Consider the following 27641-nt stretch of genomic DNA (forward strand, 5'->3'; position numbering starts at 1 on the left):
ACGGGCCTGCCTGCCTGATTGAGGGTGGCGGCAAGGGCGACATCTGATGTGTCGCTTTCTACTTGGAAGGGCAGTGTCTCATCTACAGCGTGCATTGTGGCCTTGGCAATATCAGCTCTGATCCGGGTGAAGGCCTGTTGGGCTTCGGCCGTCAGGGGAAACTGGGTGGACTGTATGAGTGGGCGGGCCTTGTCCGCATAGTTTCGGACCCACTGAGCATAGTACGAAAAGAACCCCAGGCAGCGTTTGAGGGCCTTGGGGCAGTGGGGGAGGGGGAGCTCCATGTGGGAGCATGCAGTCGGGATCGGGCCCCAGAACTCCGAGGATGGCTAAGCGGTTTGTGCTGAACACGCACTTCTACTTGTTGTAAGTGAGGTTTAGGAGAGTAGTGGTGTGGATAAATTTAGCAAGGTTGGCGTTGTGGTCCTGCTGATCATGGCCTCAGATGGTCTAGGTACGGAAAGGTGGCCCGCAACCCGTACCGGTCGACCATTCGGTTCATGTCCCTTTGGAAGACCGAGACCCCGTTTGTGACGCCGAAGGGCACCCTAAGGAAGTGGTATAGGTGGCCGTCTGCCTCGAAGGCAGTGTATGGACGGTCCGATTTACGGATGGGGAGCTGGTGGTAGGCGGATTTCAGGTCTACCGTTGAGAAGGCCCGGTTGAGAAGACCCATTCTGCGCAATCTGGTTAACCATCTCAGATATGCGTGGGGGTGGGTACGCGTCGAGCTGCGTGTACCGGTTGATGGTCTGGCTGTAGTCCACGACCATTCTGTGTTTCTCCCCAGTTTTAACTACTCCCACTTGAGCTCTCCAGGGGCTGTTGCTGGCCTCAATGATGCCCTCCCGAAGCAGCCGCTGGATTCGGACCTGATGAAGGTCTTGTCCTGGGTGTTGTACCGTCTGCTCCTGGTGGCGACGGGTTTGCAATCTGGAGTTAGATTGCCAGAGGGAAGGTGGATCGACCGTTAGGGTTGCAAGGCCACACACAGTAAGGGGTGGTAAGGGCCCGCCGAATTTCAGAGTTATGCTCTGGAGGTTGCACTGGAAGTCCAGGCCGAGGATTAGTGCAGCGCAGAGGTTAGGGAGGACATAGAGGCGGAAGCCGCTGAATTCTACGCCCTGGACCGTGAGCGTGACCGTACAGTAACCCCGGATCGCTACGCAATGGGATCCGGAAGCCAGGGAGATTTTTTGGGTTGGCGGGGTGTATCGTGAGGGAGCAGCGCCTTACCGTATCCGGGTGTATGAAGCTTTCGGTGCTCGCAGAGTCCAGAACGCAGGAGTTTACATGTCCGTCGACTTTCACGCTGGTGGGTGAGTTGGTCAGGTTATGCGGACGAGACTGGTGGATTGACATGGAGGCGAGTCTTGGTTGGTCGTCGGGTAATGGGGCGGCTGGTGAGCCCGGGTCCTGGAACGCTGGTGGTGCCCATGTGCTGAGGGGTAGACAAGATGTTGGCGCCCGAAGATCTTGAGGGTTACAAAATGGCGGCGCCCGTGGAACGCACGCTGCGGGGGTGGAACAAGATGGCGGTGCCCATGAAACGCACGTGTTGCGCTGAGGGGAAGTTGGCGGCGCCCACTGGCCGCACGTGGTCTGAGGGGGAGGGAGGGATGTCAGCGCCCATTGTCCGTGACCGAGGGGGGTGGGAGCAATAGCGGCTACTGAGCGGGCCTGGCACACCGCGGCGAAGTGGCCCTTCTTCCCGCAGGCTTTACAAAGGGCAGCGCAATCCAGGCAGCGTTGACGGGGGTGCTTCTATTGCCTGCAAAAATAGCATCGGGGGCCCCCGGGGTTCGCTGGCTTGTGTGCAGCACAGGCATATTGGGTGGGCAGTGCCCCCGCTGGGATGGCTGTTTGTGGGGTCCATGAAGCGTGGGAGGGGTGGGCCGCATGGCTGGGGGTGTAGGACTGGACGTTGCACAGGGCGACCGTCATGGAGAACGCTAGCGTTTCCGTCTCTGCGAGGTCGCGCATGGCCCCTTCTAAGAGCTGCTGGCGTATGAGATCTGATCCAATTCCAGTCACAAAAGTGTCCCGCATAAGGAGATCTGAGTGTTTCGTGGCCGTAACGGCCTGACAGTCACACTCCCGGACTAGTGGGATTAGGGCCCGCCAGAAGTCTTCTATGGACTCACCAGGGAGTTGAGAGCGAGTGGCGAGTGCGTGCCTGGCGAAGAGCGTGTTCGTTTACTGTGCGTAGTTGTCCTTGAGTAGGGTCATGGCTTCGGCGTAGTTCGGCACGTCCTGGATTAACGGAAAGACTTTGGAGCTCAACCTGGAGTATAAAATCTGAATCCTCTGAGCCTCCGGAACAGGGGTTAGTGCCGCTTTGATATACGCTTCGAAGCAAGCTAGCCAGTGCTGGAAGTCCTTTCTGGCTTCGCTTGAGTGCGGATCCAGCTGCAGGTGATCAGGTTTGATATGGAGGTCCATCCTTAGAAACTGATAGCAATAAATTGAGTCACGATCAATTGGACAAAAGACGATAGTTGAATCCAACTGAGGCTTTATTGCTATCAGATGTGTGGCCTCCCACAGCAACTGGCGAAATGGCTGCTGGCTGGAGGACATCCATATTTATACCCCGCCTCCTGGGCGGAGCCAGCCGGCAGGGACTACCGGTGAACCTGTAGTACAGGTCCTACCGTACATCACCTAATACAGGTGCAACAGTGGTTTACCACACCCATCCTATGGATTTGGGATGAAAATACAATGGGCTGGATTCTCTGTCAGATTTCTGGTTCAGCACGCCAGCGGGATGGTCAATGGGGTTTCCCATTGTGGGGCAGCCCCACACCGTCGGGAAATCCCCGAGCTGCCGGCAAAATGGAGCATCCCAACGGCGGAGAATCCAGCCCAATGATTATAACAATTTTAAAGAAGAGAGATAAATCACATGCTGTGGAAACTATCGAGGTATTTCCCCTTTGTCCATAGCAAGGAAAATCCAAACAAAAATGTTGAGAACCACAGCAAGAAATCTTCACTGAGTTCATCAACCTGACCAAAGCATTTGACTCAATAAATCGTGAGGCTCTGTGGATTGTGCTCCAAAGATTTGGATGCCCTAGAAACTGCCTCACAATACTGCAACTGCTTCATGACGATAATATATCTGTGACTACACATACTTTATTAGTAGTAAAGTGCTCCCTAGAACATGAACAACATTATGCAAATGCGGGGTTTCTTTCTTTCTATCTTTCCTGCCATTACTGACCTTTTATATCTTCTGCCTGTGACTACAGCTACAGTGTTCCTTTTCCTTCAAATATACTGACTGCCTTGATGTTGCATCAATGAGGCTGAATTTCCCTCCCCCAACATGCAATGAATAGCATGTGTAGAGTTCATTGGCCACCTGACTCAAACTTTTAAAAAATAAATTGAGAATACCCAATTCATTTTTTCCAATTATGTGGCAATTTTAGCGAGGCCAATCCACGTATCCTGCACATTTTTGGGTTGTGGGGGCGAAACCCACGCAGACACGGGGAGAATGTGCAAACTCCACAGGGACAGTGACACAGGGCCAGGATCGAACCTGGGACCTCGGCGCCGTGAGGCAGCAGTGCTATCCACTGCGCCACCGTGCTGCCCTCACCTGACTCAAACTTTACAGTTGGTAGGACTGCTATCAAATAGTCACCATACCCACATGAACAAGCCATGGATTCATTTTCCACCATGATGTCATTTATAGGATAATGGCCCACAATTTCCGAGCTCCCCAGCATTGTATTGGGTGGGTGGGGGGGGGGGTTGCGTATGCCAATTATGTGCCAGGCAACCCCCTTCGGAGTTCCCAGACAAGAGTTTGGACTGAAAGTGTCTTGATGTGCAATTGCCTTGTACTTGGAACCATCCAAAAATGTGACTCAAATCGCAAATTTCAGATTGTTCCAACTGTGTTACATCAATAATTACCCAGAAAAGTTAGAAGATTTAAAATGTTTCTATCCTCTGAATGACTATTGTAGAGACCAAAACAGACGTCCCCAGGGGAATCCCCCCACTCCCCAACTACCCCCTACACCTGTCTCCCTCCATCGGCGTGGGTCTCCTTCCCCATCACCAGTAGATGCGACTCTCACCCTCACCCCACCCCAAGGCCCAAACAGACCCAGCTCAAGGCCCACACTTCTCTGTTGTGTATTTGTGTTTGTTCCTAGTTTGAACAAGATCACTTTAAGAGCCTGATCACGTCATGTATTGATGACATAATCGGCCATTCTGCGGAAGCAAATGGGCATCTATCCGAACAGCCTGTAGCATGAACACCTTTTCAATAAAGCTCTTGCTTGTTTGTACCTTCTTGGTCTGCAAAACTATCCTTTAAATTACCAGTCTGCAACCCCGAGACCTGACCGCCCCACTAACATCCTCATCTCACCATCTGCCCCTGGCCCTACCGCTGCTGAGGCCCTCCCTGCCTCTCCACTCTCCAATGAGGTCCCCTCCTCCCCCTGAGGCCCAATGTCCTACCCCCGACCTCACTGGCCAAACCCAACCCAACCCAAGGCCTGACACCTGACCTTCGACCCTGTCATGTATCTGGTTCTGCGTCACATGATTTGTTGTGACATCAGCAGAGTGTTTGCATGGACTTTGAGCAGATCACCATCCTGATTGTATGAGTCACACCCTTAATAAACCTCTCATCGTATTTGACAAGAATCTAGACTGTAGGCACCTCAATACCTTTTCCCTTTGCAACAACAAAGAAATATAACAGACCCCCAGACCTTCAACCACCCCTTTCGACTTCCAAAACCATTCCGACTTTCCACTCGACCCTCCGACCTTCTACATCCAAACTCCAAACCCCTGACTTTTGATCCCCCCTGAACTTTGATCCACCACTGACCCCCAAAGCCTAACCACTTATTTGATTTGATTTATTGTCACATGTACCGAAGTACAGTGAAAAGTATTTTTCTGTGGCCAAGGGAATGTACACAGAACGTACATAGTAGACAAAAATGAATAATCGACAGAGTACATTGACAAATGGTAGATCGACAAACAGTGATTGGTTACAGTGCGGAACAAGGGGACAAGTAAAGCAAATACATGAGCAAGAGCAAGATAGATCGTCGTGAATAGTGTTCTTACAGGGAACAGATCAGTCCGAGGGAGAGTCGTTGAGGAGTCTAGTAGCTGTGGGGATGAAGCTGTTCCTATGTCTTGATGTGCGGGTCTTCAGACTTCTGTACCTTCTGCCTGATGGAAGGGTCGGGAAGAAGGCAAAGCCGGGGTGGGAGGTGCCTCTGACAATGCTGTCTGCCTTCCTGAGGCAGCGAGAGGTGTAAACAGAATCAATGTGCGGGTGGTAAGCCTGAGTGATGAGTTGGGCTGAGTTCACCACACTCTGCAGTTTCTTGCGATCTTGGGCCGAGCAGCTGCCATACCAGGCTGTGATACAGCTGGATAGGATGCTCTCTATGGCACATCTGTAGAAGTTTGTGAGAGTCGATGCAGACATGCCACATTTCTTTAGCTTCCTTAGGAAGTAGAGATGTTGTTTCGCTTTCTTGACTGTTGCATCAACGTGAGTGGACCAGGGCAGACTGTTGGTGGTGGTGACCCCCAGGAACTTAAAGCTATCGACCATCTCCACTTCGGAGCCATTGATGCAGACCGGAGTGTGTGTCGTGCTACGCCTCCTGGAAATCGATGATCAGTTCCTTGGTCTTTCCCACATTTAGAGAGAGATTGTTTTCAGTACACCATGCAACCAAGTGATCTATCTCCCTGCTGTTGTCTGATTCATCGTTGAGATACTTACCTGAGATACTTACCTTCTCACTGGCCTATCAAGGCCTTTGTGGGTAAATGTATTCACCAGAAGATGTGGTGACTGTGTAACCTTTAACCTTTAAGGATTGAGCTGGAACCCCGGTGGGCTCCGCCTCTGGCTCCGCCCCCCAGGATGGTGTATAGTCCTGCGCCCAGTGGGTGGCATTCATTTGTACAGAAGTCACTGGCAGGCTAGTTCTTTGTGTAATAAAGCCTTTGTTCACTTGTTCATATGGTCTCCCTGTGACTTGATGGTATATCAATTTATTACATAAACAACGTCATTATGGACGCCGCTCTCAAGCCAGAAAAACTCGACTTAGACCCCCGTGCCCCAGAAGCCAAGGGGATCTTCTCTCACTGGCTCCGCTGCTTCGAAGCCTACCGCGGCTCCTCTGAAGCACCTATCCCCGAAGCCCGCAAGCTGCACCTCCTCCACGCCCGGGTGAGCCATCGAATTTCAGTTTTGATCGAAAAGGCGGCCACGTACGAGGCAGCAGTCGCGATTCTGAAGAAGCGCTTCATCAAGCCTGTAAACGAGGTGTTCGTGCGGCATCTGCTCACTACCCGCCGGCAGTGCGCAGGAGAATCTCTGGACGAATATCTGGAAAACCTGACCCCACTCGCCAGAAACTGTAATTATCAAGACGTGACGGCTGAGGAGCACATGAAGCTGCAGATCCGGGACACCTATGTGGCTGTGGTCAGCTCTAATTATGTCAGGCAGTGACTGCTGGAAAACGGGGCTACCGACTTGCAGGACACGGTAAAACTAGCCACCTCATTAGAGGTGATACTTCTGCGGCCGGAGCCAACACCCACGGCAGCGTTGCCCAGCCCACTCCGCGACACGCAGCGACTGTGACAAAATGGGTCACTTCGCCAGAGTCTGTCTGGCCAGTTCGAAAGCCCAGAAGCCGAAAGCTCCTCAGGCGCAACCTATGGACTCACAGGCCCGCAGACCCCGTAATGCGGCTGCGTGCCTGCCGGAAACGCCCCCTTCAGACGCGTCATCAGCCACGTGCAACTCGTGGGGGCGGCCATCTTCAGCTCAATCCGACACGTGCGACTCGTGAGGGCCGCCATTTTATGACCCAGATTCCTCCGACTATACTGATTACCCGCAGCTCGGCGCCGTCACCCTCGACCAGTCGCGGTCGAAGCACCTGAGGAGTTCCACGATGGTTTTCCGGGTCAACGGGCATGAGACCCCCTGTCTCTTCGACTCCGGGAGCACAGAGAGCTTTGTACACCCTGAAACGGTAAGGCACTGCTCCCTGTGCATCTACCCTGCATCTCAAACGATCATTCGGTCCGGATCCGGGGGTACTGTGTCGCTAACCTCGCGATACAGGGCGCTGAGTATGCCCTTTTTAAGCTGTATGTCCTCCCTCACCTCTGCACCCCTCTACTGTTTGGACTGGATTTCCAATGCAGTCACCGAAGCCTGACCCTGAAGTTCAGCGGACCCTTACCACCCCCTCACGGTATGTAGCCTCGCGACGCTTAAGGTCAGCCCCCCCCCTCGTTCTTTGCGAACCTCACCCCCGACTGTAAGCTCGTTGCCACCAGGAGCTGGCGGTACAGTGCACAAGATATGACTTTCATCAAGTCAGTGGTCCAGCGACTCTTGAGAGAGGGGGTCATCAAGGCCAGCAACAGCCCCTGGAGAGCTCAAGTGGTGGTTGTCAGGACTGGGGAAAAGAACCGGATGGTAGTGGACTACAGCTAGACCGGTTCACGCAACTGGATGCGTACCCTCTCCCCCGCATTGCGGAGATGGTCAACCAGATTGCACAATACTCTACGGTGGATCTGAAGTCTGCCTACCACCAGCGCCCGGTTCGCTTTCGGGGGGTGCCCCCACGGTGGCCTGGCCCGCGATCGGGGCCCACCGATCCGCGGGTGGGCCTGTGCCGTGGGGGCACTCTTTCCCTTCCGCCTTCGCCACGGTCTCCACCATGGCGGAGGCGGAAGAGACTGCCCCCACTGCGCATGCGCAGGAATGCCGTCAGCGGCCGCTGACGCTCCCGCGCATGCGCCGCCCGGAGATGTCATTTCCGCGCCAGCTGGCGGGGCACCAAAGGCCTTTTCCGCCAGCTGGTGGGGTGGAAATTCGTCCTGCGCTGGCCTAGCCCCTTAAGGTTGGGGCTCGGCCCCCCAAGATGCGGAGCATTCCGCACCTTTGGGGCGGCGCGATGCCCGACTGATTTGCGCCGTTTTGGGCGCCAGTCGGCGGACATCGCGCCGATACCGGAAAATTTCGCCCCCGGGGTTGGATTATCCCCAAGTGGGACTATGTTCCCATGCTGGCATAAAAACACTGGTTTTACTCCCTAGATTCCTGGAAAAAAGATCAGCTAATTCAATGCCCTGCAGGGAGCTAGCAGGGACCTGGAGTAAATCTCGCAGCTTTAGCTGCAGACACGGGCCCCCGCACTTTCGGTTCGGAATCCGCGCATGTGCACTGCAGCGGCCTCCAGTGGCGGACTCGGACCAATGGAGGCAGACAGAAAAATTAGACCCCCTGATCGGCCACGCGCCCGAACATCTAACCCCGCGGATCTAACCCCTGGCCGCCTATAAGGACCCCCCCCCCCACGGTGTACGATCCCCCCGCCCCCCACCAGGGTGGCTGCGGTCTCAGTCCGCAGCCGCCACGCCAGCATCCTGACCGGCAATACCAGGTTAGTTCTACGCCGTCGGGAACTCGGCCGGTCGGGAGCAGAGGACCGCTGGGTTGGCCTCTGTCAATGGGCCCCCAGCCACGCGGCGTACTCCGCGATCACGCCGATCAGAAGGTCCCGGAGAATCGCCGGACCGGCGCCGGGCCCTATTTCGGCGTGAAAGTGGACAATCCAGTCCCAGAACTCTCATAAATATCATCACAACAGTGTTGAGAATTCCAGCTATCTTGGTGGATACTTTTTCTTGCTATTTTTATATTTTAAAAGATATATATTATTGAATTGGATACCTCCTGCTGCTTTTGGTATTCTGTATTATGTCGAGACCCCGAACGGGAGAGACAACAGGAATGCACAGTAGAGTAGAAATAAACAGCAGGTTTATTATGGGAGACACTAAATAACAAAACTATAACTCCTCTCCCTGAAGGGCCACCCTCCCTGACCTGCACCCAAGTCAGGGTTTCTCCTTGTTAAGGGGAAGCTCCACCCCCAATTACCAGGGGAGTTCATACCCAGCCGTGTAAGGCGGTAAATGTACGGAGCACAGTCCTTGGCTCCCAAAGGGGCTGTGACACCTCTTCCCCCTCCCAAATCTGGAGAAATGTCCATGTCGCCAGGCCAAGACTCACTTGTTCGTTTTGGGAGGGGACAACGGTCCGGCCTCAACGGGACGGTCCAGGAGGTGTGCAACGCACCGGTGACCAACATTTTCGGGCAGAGCATCGAGGCTGGCAATGATGCTAGCGCCGAGGGCGGCTTGATGAACGATTATGGCAGGCTGGCCTGTGTCCATATCCGAATCATGGTTAGAGCCTTCTGATGAGGCTTCTAGCATCTCACCTTCCTGGGCTTCGACTTCGGAGGCGATGTCGATCGGCCTGTGTGGTAGTATGTATTGGGGGTCATGTGGGACTGGAAGCCCTAATGTCATTGGCTGACAGATCCCGGGTCCTGGTTGGCCGTTGACCTCAAGCTCCGCCCTGAAGGCGAAGTATAAGAAGCCGGTGTCTTCCCCCGCAGGCCAGTTTACTATCGGGCTGCTGGGGAACAGACACGCTTAATAAAGCCTCATCGACTTCACTCTATTCGTCTCACGGAGTCTTTGTGCGCTACAGCCTGGTGACCTATATGCCGACAGACCTGGACTGGCATATCCGGAGTCTGCTCTGGAGGCTCCCGCATGCGGTGGTGGATGAGGTCCAGGTGCAGCTGCCTCCACATTCCTGAGACTGATCGAATAGAAAACTGGGCAGTTGTCCAGAGCACCACACAGCTAGCGCCATGCCTGGAGGATGGAGTAATATGCCCAGGACCCATGTGGCGCCAGTGCCAAAATTGCACATGTATACAGCATCCCCCAGTTTGAAATTGCGCCGCTGCGAGTGTTGACCTATGTCTACCTTGGAGCGGTCCTATCGCTGGCAGATCCGAAGCCTATGTCCGGGACGACGAGGCTGAGGTGGGTCCGGAGCCGATGTCCCATCAGGGAAGGAGGCTGATATGGGTCGGTTGTTGGATGGGCTGGACTTCCTGAAACTGAAGGAGGGGAAGAGGCAGGCACTTGGGAGAGCCGTTAGGCTAAAGGAGGTGATGGAATATATTGGCATGATGCAGTTGGGGAAGGTGCCGGAGCCGAATGGCTTTTCGACAGAATTTTAATCGGCAATTTGCAATGGAGTTGGCCCCCCACCTTTGGGCATGTTTAATGAAGCGGTGGAAAAGGGGGAGTTGCCGGCCAGGTTGGCGCAGGATCGATTTTGCTGATCCTGAGAAAGGGGAAGGATCATTGGAGTGTCGGTCCTATAGGCCCATCTTGCTGCTAAATACAGATGCAAAGGTTGTATGCGACTCCCATGGCAAGTGCGCAAGCGAATAAGACAAACAAGGGGTATTTTGCATTGTACAGAGGGACAACGCAGAGGTACCGGCTGTCGCCGCTTTTGTTTGCGTTGGCGATTGAGGACTTGGCGTTGGCACATTGGGCCACGGTTGAGTAGCAGAGGATTGTGGGGAGGGGCAGGAAGCACTGGGTGTTGTTGTACGCTGATGACATCTTGTTGTTCATGTCGGACCTGTTGGAAAGCATGGGCAGAATCATGGGTTTACTGGAAAGGTTTAGGGCTTTTTTGGGTTATAATTTAAATATAGGGAAAAGTGAGGTGTTTCCTGTGAATGCTGCGGGTGGGGAGCGAACTCTGCATTTAAGGTGGCAAGGGAGCGGTACCGGATCCAGGTACTGCATGAGTGGGCCACAATGCATAGGTGGAACCTGACGGGGTTGGCGGAGGAGATCAAGTGGGACCTGAAAAGATGGAACACGCTGCACCTGACATTGGTGGGGAGCGTTGGGGTGGTGAAGATTAATGTGCTGCCAAGATTCCTGTCTGTGTTTCAGTCCCTGACGATTTTTCTCCCCAAGGCCTTTTTTCGGAAGGATCTCATATGGGCAGCACGGTAGCAAAAGTGGCTAGCACTGTGGCTTCACAGCGCCAGGATCCCAGGTTCAATTCCCCACTGGGACACTGTCTGTGCGGCGTCTGCACGTTCTCCCCGTGTCTGCGTGGGTTTCCTCCGGGTGCTCCGGTTTCCTCCCACAGTCCACGTTAGGTGGATTGGCCATGCTAAATTGCCCTTAGTGCCAAAAAGGTTAGGAGGGGTTATTGGGTTACGGGGGTAGGGTGGAAGTGAGGGCTTAAATGGGTCGGTGCAGACTCGATGGGCCGAATGGCCTCTTTCTGCACTTCTATGTTCCATGTTCTATGTTTCCATAAGATTACCCCTGAATTTTCTAAACTCCAACGGATATGAGCGCGTCTATCTCTTCTTTCTTAATAAGATAACCCCCCAATCCCAGATATCAATCAAGTGAACCTTCTCTAATTTGTTTCTTATGCGCTCATATCCATTCTTAAATAAAGAGACCAAAACTAAGCACTGTCCTCCCGATATGGTCTCACCAGTGCCCATTAATAATTGTAGCAAAACATTCCTGCTTTTATATTTCATTCCCGACAATGTTGCACTTTCCTTCCTAACCACTTGCTGTACTTGCATATGAACGTTTTGTGATTAATATGAGGGTACCTACACCACATAGACTGCAGTGGATCACCACCACTTTCTCAAGGGCAATTTGGGATGAGCAATAAATGCAGGTCTAGCCAGTGACACCCACATCCCTTGATTGAATAAGAATCATAGAATCAATCAATTTACAGTGCAGAAGGAGGCCATACGGCCCATTGAGTCTGCACCGACCCTTGGAAAGAGTACCCCACTTAAACCCACTCCTCCACCCTATCCCTGTAACCCAAGATCCCTACCCAGCCTTTTTGGACACTAAGGGCAATTTATTATGGCCAATTCACCTAACCTGCACATTTTGGACTGTGGGAGGAAACCGGAGCACCTGGAGGAAACCCACGCACACACGGGAGGATGTGCAGACTCCACACAGATAGTGACCCAAGCCGTTATCGAACCTGGGATCCTAAGCTGTGAAGCAACTGTGCTAACCACTGTGCTACCGTGCTTCCCATAATAATGGTGTAACAGGGCACCCAGATCCCTCTGTACCTCAGAGTTCTGTAATCTCCCTCCATTTAGATAATATGCTAGTTTTCTATTTGTCTGTCAAAGTGGTCAAGTTCACAATTTCCCACATTTTCTCCACCTGCCAAACATTTGCCCACTCATTTAACCCACGTCCCTTTGCAGACTCCTTATGTGCTCTTCAGAACTTACTTTCCTGCCAATCACTCTGTCATCAGCAGTTTAGCTGCCATACATTTGGTCCCTTCAGGCAAGTCATTGATATAAATTATAAATAAAAGAGACCCCAGCACTGACCCCTGTGGCACTCCATTCGTTACACCTTGCTAACCTGAAGAAGACCCATTTATCCTTGTTACCTAACCAATCCTCTATCCATGAAATGAATGAAATGAAAATCGCTTATTGTCACAAGTAGGCTTCAAATGAAGTTACTGTGAAAAGCCCCTAGTCGCCACATTCCAGCGCCTGTTTTTACAGGCGGGCTCTCAGATGGGGTGGGAACATAAAATTGAATGTATGGGAATCTCCCCGCGAACCTACCCAAGCCCAGATGCAATCTCCACGCTTGGGTGGGCAGGGCCAGTGGCAGCAAACCCACCCATTTACCTATTGAGGCCCTTAAGTGGTTACTTATTAAGGGCCTTATCCCACCCAGCGTCAATGTTTAGGGGTGCGTGAGTGGGTGTGGGTAGGATGGGCAAGTGACATTTACACTTTTCCCCATCTTGGGCAGGAAGGGAGGAAGCACCTCACACTGAAGGCCCCTCAGTGTTGGGACACCTTCGCACCCTCGAATGCTGGAGCTCCTGGACTTGGCCCCGGCCTAACCCTGACCCCACGATTGCCCCCTCCCAAAACCCCTGACGTCATTTACACTCACGCACCTAGGGTACAGGACTGACCTTTTCAAAGATTCTTGGACTTGGTCCCAAGCTGAGTGCTGCAGTGCCAATTCTGACCACTTCAGCACTCTGCCTGGCTGGTTGAAGAGCTGTTGGCCAATCAGATTGGTTGACAACCCTCACGGTTGGGATTTCCGCCCAAGTGCAGATGGATGTCTCGGCCACTGCCAATCAACACTCAAGTGAACATTAAGTGACAGCGGGAATTAGAGCGTTGGTGGCTGCACACTAGGCACTGATTCTCAGGATGCCGAGACATCCTTAAAAGAGAATCAGCCCAAAGTTTTGTTTTGTTTTTGATGCCACTCACAAGCTTCTTTTCAGGGGCGAAATTCTCCTGTATCGGCGCAATGTCCGCCGACCGGCGCCAAAAACGGCGCAAATCAGTCGGGCATCGCGCCGCCCCAAAGGTGCGGAATCCTCCGCATCTTGGGGGGCCGAGCCCTAACCTTGAGGGGCTAGGCCCGCGGCGGACTGATTTCCGCCCCTCCAGCTGGCAGAAGTGCCCCGCCAGCTGGCGCGGAAATGACATTGCCGGGCGGCGCATGCGCGGGAGCGTTAGCGGCCGCTCACGGCATCCCCGCGCATGCGCTGTGGAGGGAGTCTCTTCCGCCTCCGCCATGGTGGAGACCGTGGCGAAGGCGGAAGGAAAAGAGTGCCCCCACGGCACAGGCCCGCCCGCGGATCGGTGGGCCCCCATCGCGGGCCAGGCCACCGTGGGGGCACCCCCCGGGGCCAGATCGCCCCGCGCCCCCCCCCCCCGCACGCGCCGCCTTGTCCCGCCGGTAAGGTAGGTGGTTTAATCCACGCCGGCGGGACAGGCATTCTAGCAGCGGGACTTCAGCCCATCCGGGCCTGAGAATCGCGGGGGGGGGGGCCCGCCAACCGGCGCGGCGCGATTCCCGCCCCCGCCGAATCGGCAACTGGCGGGGGCGGGATTCACGCCAGCCCCCGGCGATTCTCCGACCCGGCAGGGGGTCGGAGAATCTCGCCCCATATTCCTTATTCTAAGGATCTTCCTGAATTCCTTGGTTGTTCTTTATATCTCACCTCGTCCCCTGGACTATTCCTTGCGCTTGTGCTCTTTCCTTTGGTTTCATGATTTATCTCAATTCTTTTGTTGACCATGGCTATTTTATGTGGTAAGCAGAGTTCTTTTCCCTTAGGAATTTATCTTGGCCCTTCATTAATTCCTTTTTAAACACCTTCCATTATTAGTGGTTAGTTTAAGCCAATAAACGTTTGACCAATTTGATGTTGTCAGTCTCTGTCTTATTCTCTTAAAGTTAGCCTTACCAAAATCTTGAAATAGCTTTGTTAAAATAATATGCATAGTGATGTTACATGACTATATGAATTCATGTGGTTAAAAAATATCAGTTAAGGCGATTTTAAAACAATTGTTGTCTGATCGATTCTTAACAGTTATGATGCAAGCAGTTCAGTATCGGAGGAAAAGGAATAGAAAAAAGATACTTGTGAGTGACATAAAAATCAATAAAAATGTCTTGTAATTACTACGGGCAGCATGGTTGCACAGTGGTTAGCACTGCTGCCTCACAGCACCAGGGACCTGGGTTCGATTCTTGGGGACTGTCTGTGAGGAGTGTGTACGTTCTCCCTGTGTCTGCATGGTTTCCTCCGGGTGCTCCAGTTTCCTCTCACAATCCAAAGATGTGCATGCTTGATGGATTGGCCATGCTAAATTGCCCCTTAGTGTCCAAAGATGTGCAGGCTAGATGGGGATAGGATGGGGGAATGGGCCTAGTTAGGGTGCTCTTTCAGATGGTCAGTGCAGGCTTGATGAGCTGAATAGCCTCCTTCTGTGCTGTGGGGATTCTATGTATTAAAATAGAAGAAGTCTATTTCTCTTCTGTAGAAGAAACGGTTAATGTGGACCTTTTAGAAATGGATGTGATTAATGTTCCAAATGAAAAATAAGGAAATTATAGGTTAATTTTGAGTTGTGCTATGCAGTGTAGGATGTGGGATTCACCTTCTGATAACTTTGCTCACCCAGAACAGTTTTCAACATGCTTTGGGCCTCATGAGAAAGTGCATCCAGACACTCCAAGATTGGGTGGAAAACTCAGAAGAAAATAATTCATGTCCATTTACACTTAATTTGCAAAAACTATTTACAGCACAATTAGCCGCTAGCTATAATGAAGCAAAATAGTAGGAAATAACAAACGAGGACACGGATCAAGTCGATTCAATGATGGGGAAAGTGACGTAGGTGGGGTGAATGTGGGCTTGGCCTGCGTAAATGGTACAATTTGTGCTTTTGCGTGTTCTGAAAATGTCTTACAAAATTGTACAAAAATTAATTGATTAATTTAAGATAGATTTAAGATTCTCAAATAAGTAAAATAGCTTTTTACAATACTGATTACTAGAGCTTGCAGAACTGATAAATAATGCTGAACTGTACAATATAATTAAATAGTTCAGCACATAAATATTTTCACCCAGTACATATACAGGGTATTGTATGTAACCAGTTTATTGAGATATTACTATTTAACACTCAGAATGAGGTGAGAGTGACTGCCCTTGACATCAAGGCAGCATTTGATCGAGTATGGCATCAAGGAGCCCTAAAACTGGAATCAATGGGAATCAGGGGGGAAACTCTCCATTGATTGGAGTCATACCTGGCACAAAGAAAGATGGTTGTGGTGGTTGGAGGTAATGAATTTTAGTCCTGAGACATCACTGCAGGAGTACCTCAGGGTGGTATCTTAGGCCCAACCATCTTCAGCTGCTTCATCAATGACCTTCCTTCCAACATAAGGTCAGATGTGGGGATGTTTGCTGATGATTGCACAATGTTCAGCACCATTCGTAACTCTTCAGATACTGAAGCAGTACATGCCCAAATGCAGCAAGACCTGGACAATATCCAGTTTAGGCTGACAAGTGGGAAGTATATTCGTGCCACATGCATGCCAGTCAATGACCTTCTCCAATAAGAGAGAATCAACCATCGTTCCTTCACATTCAATTTCATTAACATCACTGAATCTCCTCTATCAACATCCTAGGGATTACTATTGACCAGAAACTGAACTGGGCTAACCATAATAATAGTGTGGCTGCAAGAGCAGATCAGAGGTTAGGAATCCTGTGGTGAGTAACTCACCTCCTGACTCCCCAAAGCCTGTCCACCACTTACAAGACACAAGGAGTGTGATGGAATACTGTCCACTTGCCTGGATGAGTGCAGCTCCAACAACACTCAAGAAGCTCAAAACCACCCAGGGCAAAGCAGCCCGCTTGATTGACACCCATTGCCAAACATTCGCTCCCTCCCCCACCAAAGCACAGTCGCAGCCATGTGTACTATCTACAAAATGCATTGCAGGATCTCACCAAGGCTCCTTAGCAGCTCCTTCCAAACCCACAACCACTAGCATTTAAAGAGACAAGGGCAGCAGATATTAGGGAATGCTACCACCTGGAAGTTCCCCTCCAAGTCAATCGCCACCCTGACTTGGAAATATATCATCATTCTTTTACTGTCACTGGGTCAAAATCCTGGAACTCCCTCCTTTATAGCACACTGGGTGTACCATACATCATGGACTGCAGCGATTCATGTAGAATTTACACATTCTTCCTGTGTCTGCGTGGGTCTCAGCCCCACAACCCAAAGATGTGCAGGGTAAGTGGGATTGGTCATGCAAAATTATCCCTTAATTGGAAAAAAAATACTTTAAATTTATTTTTAAAAACTGCCATCAACTTAATGGAAGCACCTAACAACCTGAAGAAGGCTCATAAAACCTAGCAAAATATCTGAAAAAATATTATTACAGGAAATCTGAGTATTAAAATCTTTATTTTGATCCCTGACCCTTGCTGAATTAGTTGAGCGCTGGCATAAAATCAATTGGAATGTGAAATTGCCTCAAGATCCAGATTTAGAAAGGGAACAGAATATTAGGTTCACAATCCACGGCCTGTTGCTAGAAATTGTCAAGTGACGAAAGCACCTTGCTTGGCTAGGATACTCCCACAGTTTTCTATCCCCTTTTTTTAAATTTAGAGTGACCAATTTTTTTTCCAACCATGGGATAATTTCACGTGACCAATCCACCTACCCTGCACATCTTTGGGTTGTGGGGGTGAGACCCACACAGACACGGGGAGAGTGTGCAAACCTCACACGGACAGTGACCCAGAACCGGGATCCGAACCCGGGTCCTCAAAGGCATGAGGCAGCAGTGCTAACCATTGGGCCACCCATACTCCCACAATTAGCCAATGAGCAGACACTCTCCACCTTGGCTTGTGCTAACAGAGTATAGCAGCGCTCTCAGTAAGTACCAGTGACTTCTAGGTAAGGAGAGAAGAATTTGGAGCAAAACTGTACACTAAGAATATCTTAATTGTCTTGCTAATAATTCAAAACACTAATTTCCTACAATTATTCGTGATTTGATATGTACTATGATAAAAGCAATATTAGTTTATGTTTAACAAAAATGTTCAATGTTCCTTAATTTGAGGATTTGATGTGAAGCTTCTCTTAGTGCTATTGTGCATTTATTTGCTAACAGGATGCAGAGAAAATATTGTCAATGAATGAATCAGGGGAGCTACAAGACCTCTTAACAAAGATTGAGGTAAATATACCTTTAAAAAGAATAGCATGCCTTAGGTTTAGAGAAAGTTCAGATTTGTTTAAGTTAGCATGTTGTTTTCTACAGTAACAGGTCCAGTGACCTGCTTGCCCCCAAAAGGTTTATTATTGATTTTCTGTACATCACTGTACCTTGAGTTTGGATGATCTTGAAATTTGTTCCAATAATGGTTCATCCTTTAGTTTTTTTGGCCACGCTATTATGACACCCTGGGCTAATGCACAGTCAATTGCAGCCCCACATGCCCCAGAGTCACAACACAAGTGAATTAACCAATAATTCTTATAAAAATACCCAAAATCGTTGGCCCTTAATTACTGTCACCAGGTTTGTAAATGTAAACACAATTACTGTTTATTTATAACAAGAACTGTCATGAAATATACAGCAAATACAACTGGTTAACTAAAAGCTAATTCCTAATCCCCATTTTATCTGGACCCCACCCTCTACACGATCACGCAAGACAGGCAAACACAGAGGGGTGGAACGGGGTCAAAATCACAAGTCAAAGGAAGAAACCGTTTTTGTTTCAAATGATGGTTCCTGGCACACTTTTCTTCGCAGCAACTTGCAGATTAAAGTATTTGGTTTGCAACCTGTAAGGATCTTATCTGTAGAATCATTCATTCAGGTTCTCTGTAGTTAAGAAATACAGTACTCACAAGCATTCTGTGGACATATAGCTGGTGCTGGACTTTTCTTGCACAGCCTGGAATGGTTCGCCGGTAAAAAGATTCATCCATGCTCTCTTCCAGTTCAGAAACACAGCATTTCTGGAGAAACATTGAAAGGTTCTTGTATTTCTGTTGCCAGGAGTCAAACACAACCCTTGGGACCTCTGAAAAGCATCCTCATTTTTATTCATAATGTTTCTAAACCAAATCATCATAAAATATCTTTTTTTTTGTTTTCCTTTAACTATCACATAAATTCAAACGTTAAAAGCTATAAAAAATGTAAGGGTTTAATTTATGTGTTATTATACTTAGGTATAAATATACTTGGGTGTAAATCAGGGGAGTTTCAAGATCTCTTAACGAAGATTGAGGTAAATGGAACTTTAAAACAAAATAGCATGCCTTAGATTTGGAGAAAGTTCAGGCCCATTCTCCGGCCATTGTGATTCACTTTTAATGCCAGCAGCAGACCCCCGACTGTGGGTTTCCCAGCGGCGTGGGGTGGCTTCAATGGGAAATCCCATTGGCAAGCAGTGGCATTATAGAACACCGCCAGTAGTTGATGGCGCATGGTCGGAAAACACTCGGCTGGGGGCAGAGAATGTCGCCCAGTTTTGTTTAAGTTAGCATGCTGTTTCCTACATTGACGGGTCCATTGAGCTACTTGCTCCAAATGATTTATTGCTGATTTTAGGAAGTATTGGTCCCAATATTTACAGGGAGATCAGGAGGGACAGTGAAGGATGGAAACAGCCAGGGAATACATCAATGCCAGGGATGAAAAACTAGCAGCAGCAGGTCACAGTTGGCGACCCTTGGGGACAACCCTATTAGTGGAGAAAGGTAAAAGGCTAGAGATTGTCGTTTCAGGATGTGAGTGAGATGTCTTTAAGGGAAGTGGAAGGCTAGGTATCTAGACTTGGTGGGTTGAGAGAGGCCATTAAACGAGAGGGAAGATCAGGGCTGGACAAAGGATGCACTCATGTGAGGGAGAAGGCTGGAGTTGCAGAAGGGAGAGAAGCTATCATGGGGAGGGGATATCTGCAAGTGAGACGGGGAGAATATTGGTGCCCGGGTTGACGGGAGGATTGACTGCCATCATGGCAGGACGAGGAATGAGATGATGGGTAGATGGGAGGATGAGATTTGCTGAGGGGCAATGTGAAGAACGTCTGTTCCTCCTACATAAGTCGAGCTATAAAAGGTCTTGTGGAGATGGCAGCCCCCACCTTCCTTTCATGGTGGAATTTCCTGAGCCCTTGGACCTTTGTGATAAATATTAAATTATACTGAGAGAACTCAATTTAGATATGTTAATTAATTGTTCTGCTTCTTCATAGCAGGACACATAAATTATATCTGCAGTCATGAAAATGGCAGCTAGGATGTACATGAGTTCAAGACATATTTTGTATTTAGCTTCACATGGGGTGGGAGAGGTCACAGGGGTTGATATTAAGATAATATTGTTTTACACAGAGGTAAGATACACATTTTACTGAGGTTTTACAAAATTTGCAACTTAAATACTTTCATTATTGCATAGCAAATCATAACAGAACAATTTTGCAAAAAAGCATGTTTTATTTTACCAGTTTGAGGAAGTTAAGATTGAAGGCCAATGAATTATTTGCCAATCGAAAGGATTTAATAATAACATGCACCACAGCACAGAATGTCTCTGCTGGAGTGGTGACAATGCCTCCTGGATAATCCTGATACATGTTGTGGTCCTTCTATTCGTAAAAGCACAACAAGTGTCATGTGATACTGAGCCAAAACAATCTTTCTTTTTTTGATACCCAGGAACCACTTAGACTGTTTCTCATTCAATTTTCCTTTTGAAGATCTCCTTAAACTTCAAGTAAACTTTGCTCTGAGCGCCTGAAATAGCAACTCATATCAATTTATCTTATCAATTTACACTTCAGAAACAATTATTCCAGGCTCGATGGTTTTAACTGGTGCTATTACATCATTTCAATGTTTCGAGGTAACTTTCACACCTCTGGGTGTTATCAAGCACTTTACCTTGAAAGATAACAAATGGCCTGAATAATTAAGGTCAAGTGTTTGAAAGGCAAAACTTTTAGTCCAAATTGTAGAAAACGTCTTGGGCGGGATTCTCCGGTCCGCAAGTCGCATTTTCCGCCGTGGGACATCCTTGCCGCAGCGGGATCCTCCATCCCGGCAGCCGCCGGGAAATCCCCGGGTGTGGATACGCTGCCGGTGGAGCGAAGGATCCCGCCGACTAGAATTCTGCTGCTTGAATATATAAGACTCCTTTGCACCGTGCTGTGGTATCTGTGCTCATTGTGGATCTGGAAACAGAAAAGAACAGAAAAATCCACTGTGGCTTAATGAGAACAACAGGTTAATATTTTCAACATATCTGTAAATTTAGAAACTTAAAATTTAATTATGCCCAATATATCCATAAATGTATTTAATTTAAACGACAAACATCTCGCCAAGGCCATCCCCACACCTCCACTACTTGCCTTCAAACAACCGCCTAACCTCAAACAGACCATTGTTCACAGCAAACTACCGAGCCTTCAAGAGAACAGCGACCACAACACCACATAACCCAGTCACGGTAACCTCTGCAAGACATGTTGGATCATCAACATGGATACTACCATCACTCATGAGAACATCACCCACCAGGCAGGCGGTACATACTCATGAGACTTGGCCAACCTTGTCTACCTCATATGCTGCAGGAAAGGATGTTCCGTGACGTGGTACTTCGGCAAGACCATGCAGACGCTACAACAACGGACGAACAGACACCATGCAACAATCGCTAGACAGGAGTTCTCCCATCCAGTCAGGGAACACTTCAGCAGCCAAGAACATTCAGCCTCCGATCTTCGGGTAAACATTTGCCAAGGTGGCTTTCAAGACACATGACAATGCAGAATCGCCGAGCAGAAATTGGTAGCCATGTTCCGCACGCATCACGACGGCCTCAACTGGGATCTCGGTTTCATATCGCATTACATGTAACCCCCACCATACTGCCTTGGGTTGCAGAGTCCTACTAACTGTCCTGGCTTGAGACAATTCACACCTCGATTACCTGTGATTATCACTCACTCCACTCACACTGTTTGTACCTGTAAAAACCCACATTCCAACCATTCTTCACATTCCAATCTGTAATTATCTTGCAATTGTGTCTCTCCTATATATGCTGTGATTGTGAATCTGCCTCCACTTCACCTGATGAAGGAGCAGTGCTCTGAAAGTTTGTGATTTCAAATAAACCTGTTGGACTTTAACCTGGTGTTGTGAGACGTCTTGCTGTGCTCACCCCAGTCCAACACCGGTATCTCCACATCATAATTTAAAAAAAAACAGCTGTCAGCAGAAAGGGGGTTTCTCTGATTGTTGAAAGGGGGTCAAGCTTTCATTCCACAAAGAACATGTGCAGTCACACATAGGTTCTAACCAATTCCTCAACAAAGAGACAGCCTCAAACAGAATGGATTAGAGCAATAATTGTCATTTAAACATATTGCCAAAATGATTTAGAGGACTGCATGCTTATGTTAGAGGCATCCACAAGCTATTCCACTAAAACATTTTCTTCTTATTGAATTTTTTTTCAGTTTATAAAAATATAGATTGCTCAAGAATGGGAAGATTTCAAAGGGCAGATTCGCCGAGAAGTCAGGCGGTATTCTCCGTTGGCTGACACCAAAATTGCGATTGGGCAGAGAACAGGGGCAAAATTCTCCGGAACCGGCGCGATGTCCGCCGACTGGCGCCCAAAGCGGCGCCAATCAGTCGGGCATCGCGCCGCCCCAAAGGTGCGGAATGCTCTGCATCTTTGGGGGCCGAGCCCCATCATTGAGGGGCTAGGTCGGCGCCAGACGAATTTCCGCCCCGCCAGCTGGCGGAAAAGGCCTTTGGTGCCCCGCCAGCTGGCGCGGAAATGACATCTCCGGGCGGCGCATGCGCGGGAGCGTTAGCGGCCGCTGACGGCATTCCCGCGCATGCGCAGTGGAGGGAGTCTCTTCCGCCTCCGCCACGGTGGAGACCGTGGCGAAGGCGGAAGGGAAGGAGTGCCCCCACGGCACAGGCCCGTCCGCAGATCGGTGGGCCCCGATCGCGGGCCAGGCCACCGTGAGGGCACCCCCCGGGGCCAGATCGCCCCGTGTCCCCCCCCAGGACCCCGGAGCCCGCCCGCGTCGCCTTGTCCCGCCGGTAAGGTAGGTGGTTTAATCTACGCCGGCGGGACAGGCATTTTAGCGGCGGGACTTCGGCCCATTCAGGCCGGAGAATCGCGCGGGGGGGGCCCTGCCAACCGGCGCTGCGCGATTCCTGCCCCCGCCAAATATCCGGTGCCGGAGACTTCGGCAACCGGCGGGGGCGGGATTCACGCCAGCCCACGCCGATTATCCGACCCGGCGGGGGGTCGGAGAATCTCGCCCCAGGTTCCAATGGCAGAATCGCGGCGGGCACCGATTTGACGTCAAATCACAATTCTCCATCACCTCGTCAATGCGTTTCGGAACGCACATACAGTAAACACCGTTTACATATCGTTAGCGGGCCTGACCTGGCATTCTCTGCAGCCTCCGAGATTCTCCACCTCCGAAGGGCCGAGTTCCCGATGGCGCGGTTCACTTGTGCTTTTAAAAGTCATGAAACTGGCGTTGTGGCTGATGAGGGAGAGAGAGGAGGTAGGACACGGAGAGACGCGACTGTGGGCTGCCGGGCTGGACACTGGCCGAGCTGGTTGGAGTTGGGGGATCCATGCCAGGGCCAAGCGGGGTGATGGGGGAAGGGCTGAGTGGCTGGAGTGACCCCCGTGGGACTGGGGCAGTGTCCAGTCATGGACCGCCATTGCCATGACCTCAAAGGCAGCCATCTTGCTGTACACCAAACTAGCAAACCACCTTGGCCCAGGTTCTGCAAACTGACATCGCCACCACTCCGCCCTTCACCCTCCACCATACACCTCCCAACCCGACTCCCATCCGCCGCTGGGGCATCAGGCAGCCCACCCAGGACAACGCCCACTAATCGGTGCCCACTTAAGGGCAGCACGGTAGCACAGTGGTTAGCACAATTGGTTCACAGCTCCTGGGTCCCAGGTTCGATTCCCGGCTTGGGTCCCTGTCTGTGCGGAGTCTGCACGTTCTCCCCGTGTGTGCGTGGGTTTCCTCCGGGTGCTCCGGTTTCCTCCCACAGTCCAAAGATGTGCAGGTTAGGTGGATTGGCCATGCTAAATTGCCCTTAGTCCAAAATTGCCCTTAGTGTTGGGTGGGATTACTGGGTTATGGGGATAGGGTGGGGGTGTGGGCTTGGGTAGGGTGCTCGTTCCAAGAGCCGGTGCAAACTCGATGGGTTAATGGCCTCCTTCTGCGCTGTTAATTCTATGATAGCCCCTATGGGGACACAGGGCGGGGGCCACGGAGCGTACCACGGGCAAGGGCAGTGCCAACCGATTGTACCCCTGGGACGGGCACCAGGGCCAGAGACCCCCATGGTGCCGGGCACTAATGGGGCCAGAGGTCCAGAGATGGGGGGCATGCGGGGGCAGAACTTTCAGTGCCAACCGGGGGCACCATGTACCCCGTTGGATCTGGTTGGTAAGAGGGCACGCACCATGCTAACATGTGGGGCTTTCACCCCCTGCAGACAACGGATATTGGATTTCCACCAGCAAAGGGGGATTTCCTACTAGTCGCTGCAGCCCTGGGGGATGCCCTGCAGCTGTACGTGCTGCCGCTGCTTGAAGGGGAGGAGGAAGCTGCAGAAGCAGAGCATGCAGTAGCAGAGCGTGCAGCAGAGGGAAAGGAGGCAGCCGCCCAGTATGCAGAGCCGGCTGCCCAACAGACCGAAGAGGAGGAGTTGCTAAGGAGGCGCCGCATGAGGCCTCGTGTGTACTGTCAGTGCCTGTCATTCAAGAACTTGACGGGCCGGGCATGCCATCGAAGACTCCGCTGAGTAGGGAGACAATGTGACATATCTGCCAGATCATGATGCACCTGGCAGAGCAGGGTTTTGGGAGAGACACCTGCCCCCATTGGCCGATAAGTTGATGGCCACCCTGAACATTTGTGTCACATCAGCCTGTGACTGCGCCGTCTCCCTCTGGGACTGGGCCACCTCCCTCTGTGTCTGCACCACATTGGCCAGCGCCTGGGCAATGCAGACGACATTCCCAGCCATGGCCTGCTGTGACTGCGCCACTATCAGAAGCGCCGTGCAATTTCCAGGTGGCTCTGGGATATGGTCGCCTGTGAGGCAGCAACCTTGTCCTGGGCCTCGGCCAGCACCTGCACAGAATGCCCCAGGCCTTGGACATGTTGATCCATAGCCAAAACACTCTCCCTCAATGCCTCCACCGCGGACGCCACCTGTGCGGTGTTGGCCTGGGTGGCACGCATGGTCGGCTCTACCTCCTGCTCCTGCATGCGGTTGGACACCTCCAACTGCACCTGCAAATGCTGGATGCTCGCCGACACCCCCTCATGTAGTCCCTGGCTCTGTGACTGCATCTTCACGATTGATGGGACCGTCCATTCCAGATGCCTGAAACCTGTCTGGACGGAAGCTAGTTCCTCGGGCTGGCCTGCCCTCTGACTGTCCACCCCCTCGGGTGTTAAGTTGGGTGCTCTTTCCAAGGGCCTGTAGCACAGGCTGGGGGCAGCCCTCTGGGTTGGGGGGACTCGGCTTATGGGTGTGTGGGATGGGGGTAGGTGCCAGGGCCATAGTGCTGCCTGTTATATTACTTTACGTAATATGTGTATCACTCTTTGAACCAGCCGAGTTGATGAAATAAACAATAGTTTTTTTTTAAAGATGAACTAATTTAATGAGTAATTTAAATAATATTTGTGAGTCTTTTGTACTTAATACTCAACTAATAAAAGAAATAAAATACAGTAAAGATAACTAACTAACTATACAATGTAATAATGAAATAACTTATAACTTCTCTCTCTCTAACTAGTCTATGCATTGTCTTCACTCCCCTTAAGCACACTGTCAGAAAGAACGGGAAGATCTTTCTTATACCATCTGATAGTGAGACATCTAGTGTTGAATTGACTGACTGTGCAGATTTCTCCTTCGACGTCTCGCATTTCTGTGTGTAGTGCGCATGTGCAGAGCCCGAAAATGCTTGTGGAGGATAGCTTCTGTTCCTCACAGGCTTCTGCTTTGAATGTGACACCATTTTGATTTTCTCTGCCTCGTGGTAGAGATTTGCGCTTTTTTCTTTGGGATAAAATGCTAAATATTGACTTTTGGTCTGTTCCACGGAGATGCACTTATCAATCGCGATTTGTAAAGTTAAATCATTTTGCCAAATTAATGCTTCTCTGACTGTATCATCAAGTATGCCATAAACAGTCTGGTATCTTACAAGAGAGTCATGTAGATCTGCATCGTTACATGTTTTAGCAAAGCGTTTGAGATCTGTGATGAAATTATTCACCAGTTCACCAACTTTTTGAACTCTTCTGTGAAATTTTAATCTTTCTACAATTTCATTGGTCTGCATTTTTGAACTTCGCTATAACTTGATGAAATTTTGTTTTATCTTCACCAGCATTAAAATTAAAGGAATTGAAGAATTTTATTGCTTGCTGGCCTGCCAGGGACAAAGAAAAGCAATTATTTAGCTTCTGGGGCAGCACTTCAGTCACTAGGTTCTAAATAGAGTTGAAACTGTTGTTTGAACAATTTCCAATTCAAATTTAAATTACCAGTGGTCTTGAGATGTCTTGGTGCTTGAACTTGGTCCATTGAAAAGTTGTTTTTGTCAAAGTTGCTGATGTTGCGATGACTTCTATAGTCAAATAATTCATTCCATTTTTTTGAAATTCTAAATCTTCACTAGTATTTCTTAAAAGCTTTTCGCACTCTGGTACCATGTTATATTACTTTACATAATATATATATTACTCTTTGAAACAGCCGAGTTGATGATATAAACAATAGTCTTATTTTGAAGATGAACTAATTTAATGAGTAATATAAATAATATTTGTGAGTCCTTTGTACTTAATACTCAACTAGTAAATGAAATAAAATACAGTAAAGATAACTAACTAACTATACAATGTAATACTGAAATAACTTATAACTTCTCTCTCTCTAGCCAATCGATGTGTTGTCTGTTCACTCTCCTAAAGCACGCTCTCTCAGAAAGAGCGGGAAAGTCTTTCTTATGCCACTTGATAGTGAGACATCTAGTGTTGAATTCACTGTACTACATTTACATACATTGATCATATATATTCATATACAGAGATCACTACTCTGCCGCTTTGAGGAGGTTGTGCAGTTTCTTCTGGCACTGCTTGCCAGTCTGGACGGAGTTAACACAGCGCTGACCACCTCTGCCACCTGTGTCCAGGCATGACAAATGGCGGCGGCTGGAAGCCTCCTTCCCAGGCAAGGTTACAGGGTCATCCACCTCTCCTCCATGGCGTCCAGGAGGGTGTTGATCTCTGCATCGGTGAAGCATGAACCTGTTTTTGTTGCTGCCATCATTTTTTTAAATTTAGAATACCCAATTCTTTGTTTCCAAGTAAGGTGCAATTTAGCGTGCCCAATTCACCTACCCTGCACATCTTTTGGATTTTGGGGGGGTGAGACCCATGCAAACACGGGGAGAATGTGCAAACTCCACTCGGACAGTGACCCGGGGCCGGGATCGAACCTGGGAGTGCTAACCACTGTGCCACCATGCTGCCTACCTTACTGCCATCTTGTTGGCTGGGATGGCATGTGTGGGGAGTGAAGTGTGTTTACACAGCTGCAGCTTGTCAGCCTCCTGAGTGTCAATCGCGAAACAGGCGAATCCCGCACCGTTTCTCATTGGAATCAATTGTGTTCCACACGGCGCCGATGCTAGGCCTTCAACAGTAACTAAATTGGTCCAGGTACGGGGCCAGTTTTGCTGTCGTGGAGCTCCACCAACTCTGCACCGGCATCAACACTTACACTTATTGTGCGAATCCAGCACAACAACTTTTAAATTAAATTCCAATTGTTTTCAAGTGCATTTTTCCCCCAATTCAAATTCACGCAAATAAACATTTAATATGAACGAGCCTTACTTTTTGAAGTTAAAGACTCCCTCACATCTTAACACAATAATTTTTAATTACATTTTGCCCACCAATAAAATTCCTGCTTTCATAACGTCACAGGTTAGCTCACCTTAATTATTTAATTTCAATCCTGACAAATACCGAAATAACTAAACACAAAATAGAACTGCATGTGGAAAATAGAAAGAAAAGATAAATTACATCACTTGTCTTGTTCCTTTCTTCAGGTAAAATAAAAGCAAAATATTGCGAATGCTGGAACTCCGAAATA

At 49.7% G+C, this 27641-nt stretch overlaps 1 protein-coding gene across 1 annotated transcript in view; it reads left to right on the forward strand.

The window, feature by feature from the left end:
- The window catches only part of grxcr1a (glutaredoxin and cysteine rich domain containing 1 a), a 296531-nt gene that overhangs the window by 202613 nt on the left and 66277 nt on the right, over positions 1–27641 (forward strand). The window contains exon 6 of the mRNA XM_072497849.1: positions 17524–17589. Within this exon, the coding sequence (XP_072353950.1) occupies positions 17524–17589 (66 nt within the window). The remainder of the gene's footprint in view (positions 1–17523; positions 17590–27641) is intronic.

The sequence above is a fragment of the Scyliorhinus torazame genome, chromosome 3 (genome assembly GCF_047496885.1).
Source record: "Scyliorhinus torazame isolate Kashiwa2021f chromosome 3, sScyTor2.1, whole genome shotgun sequence".
NCBI classification, from domain to species: Eukaryota; Metazoa; Chordata; class Chondrichthyes; order Carcharhiniformes; family Scyliorhinidae; genus Scyliorhinus; species Scyliorhinus torazame.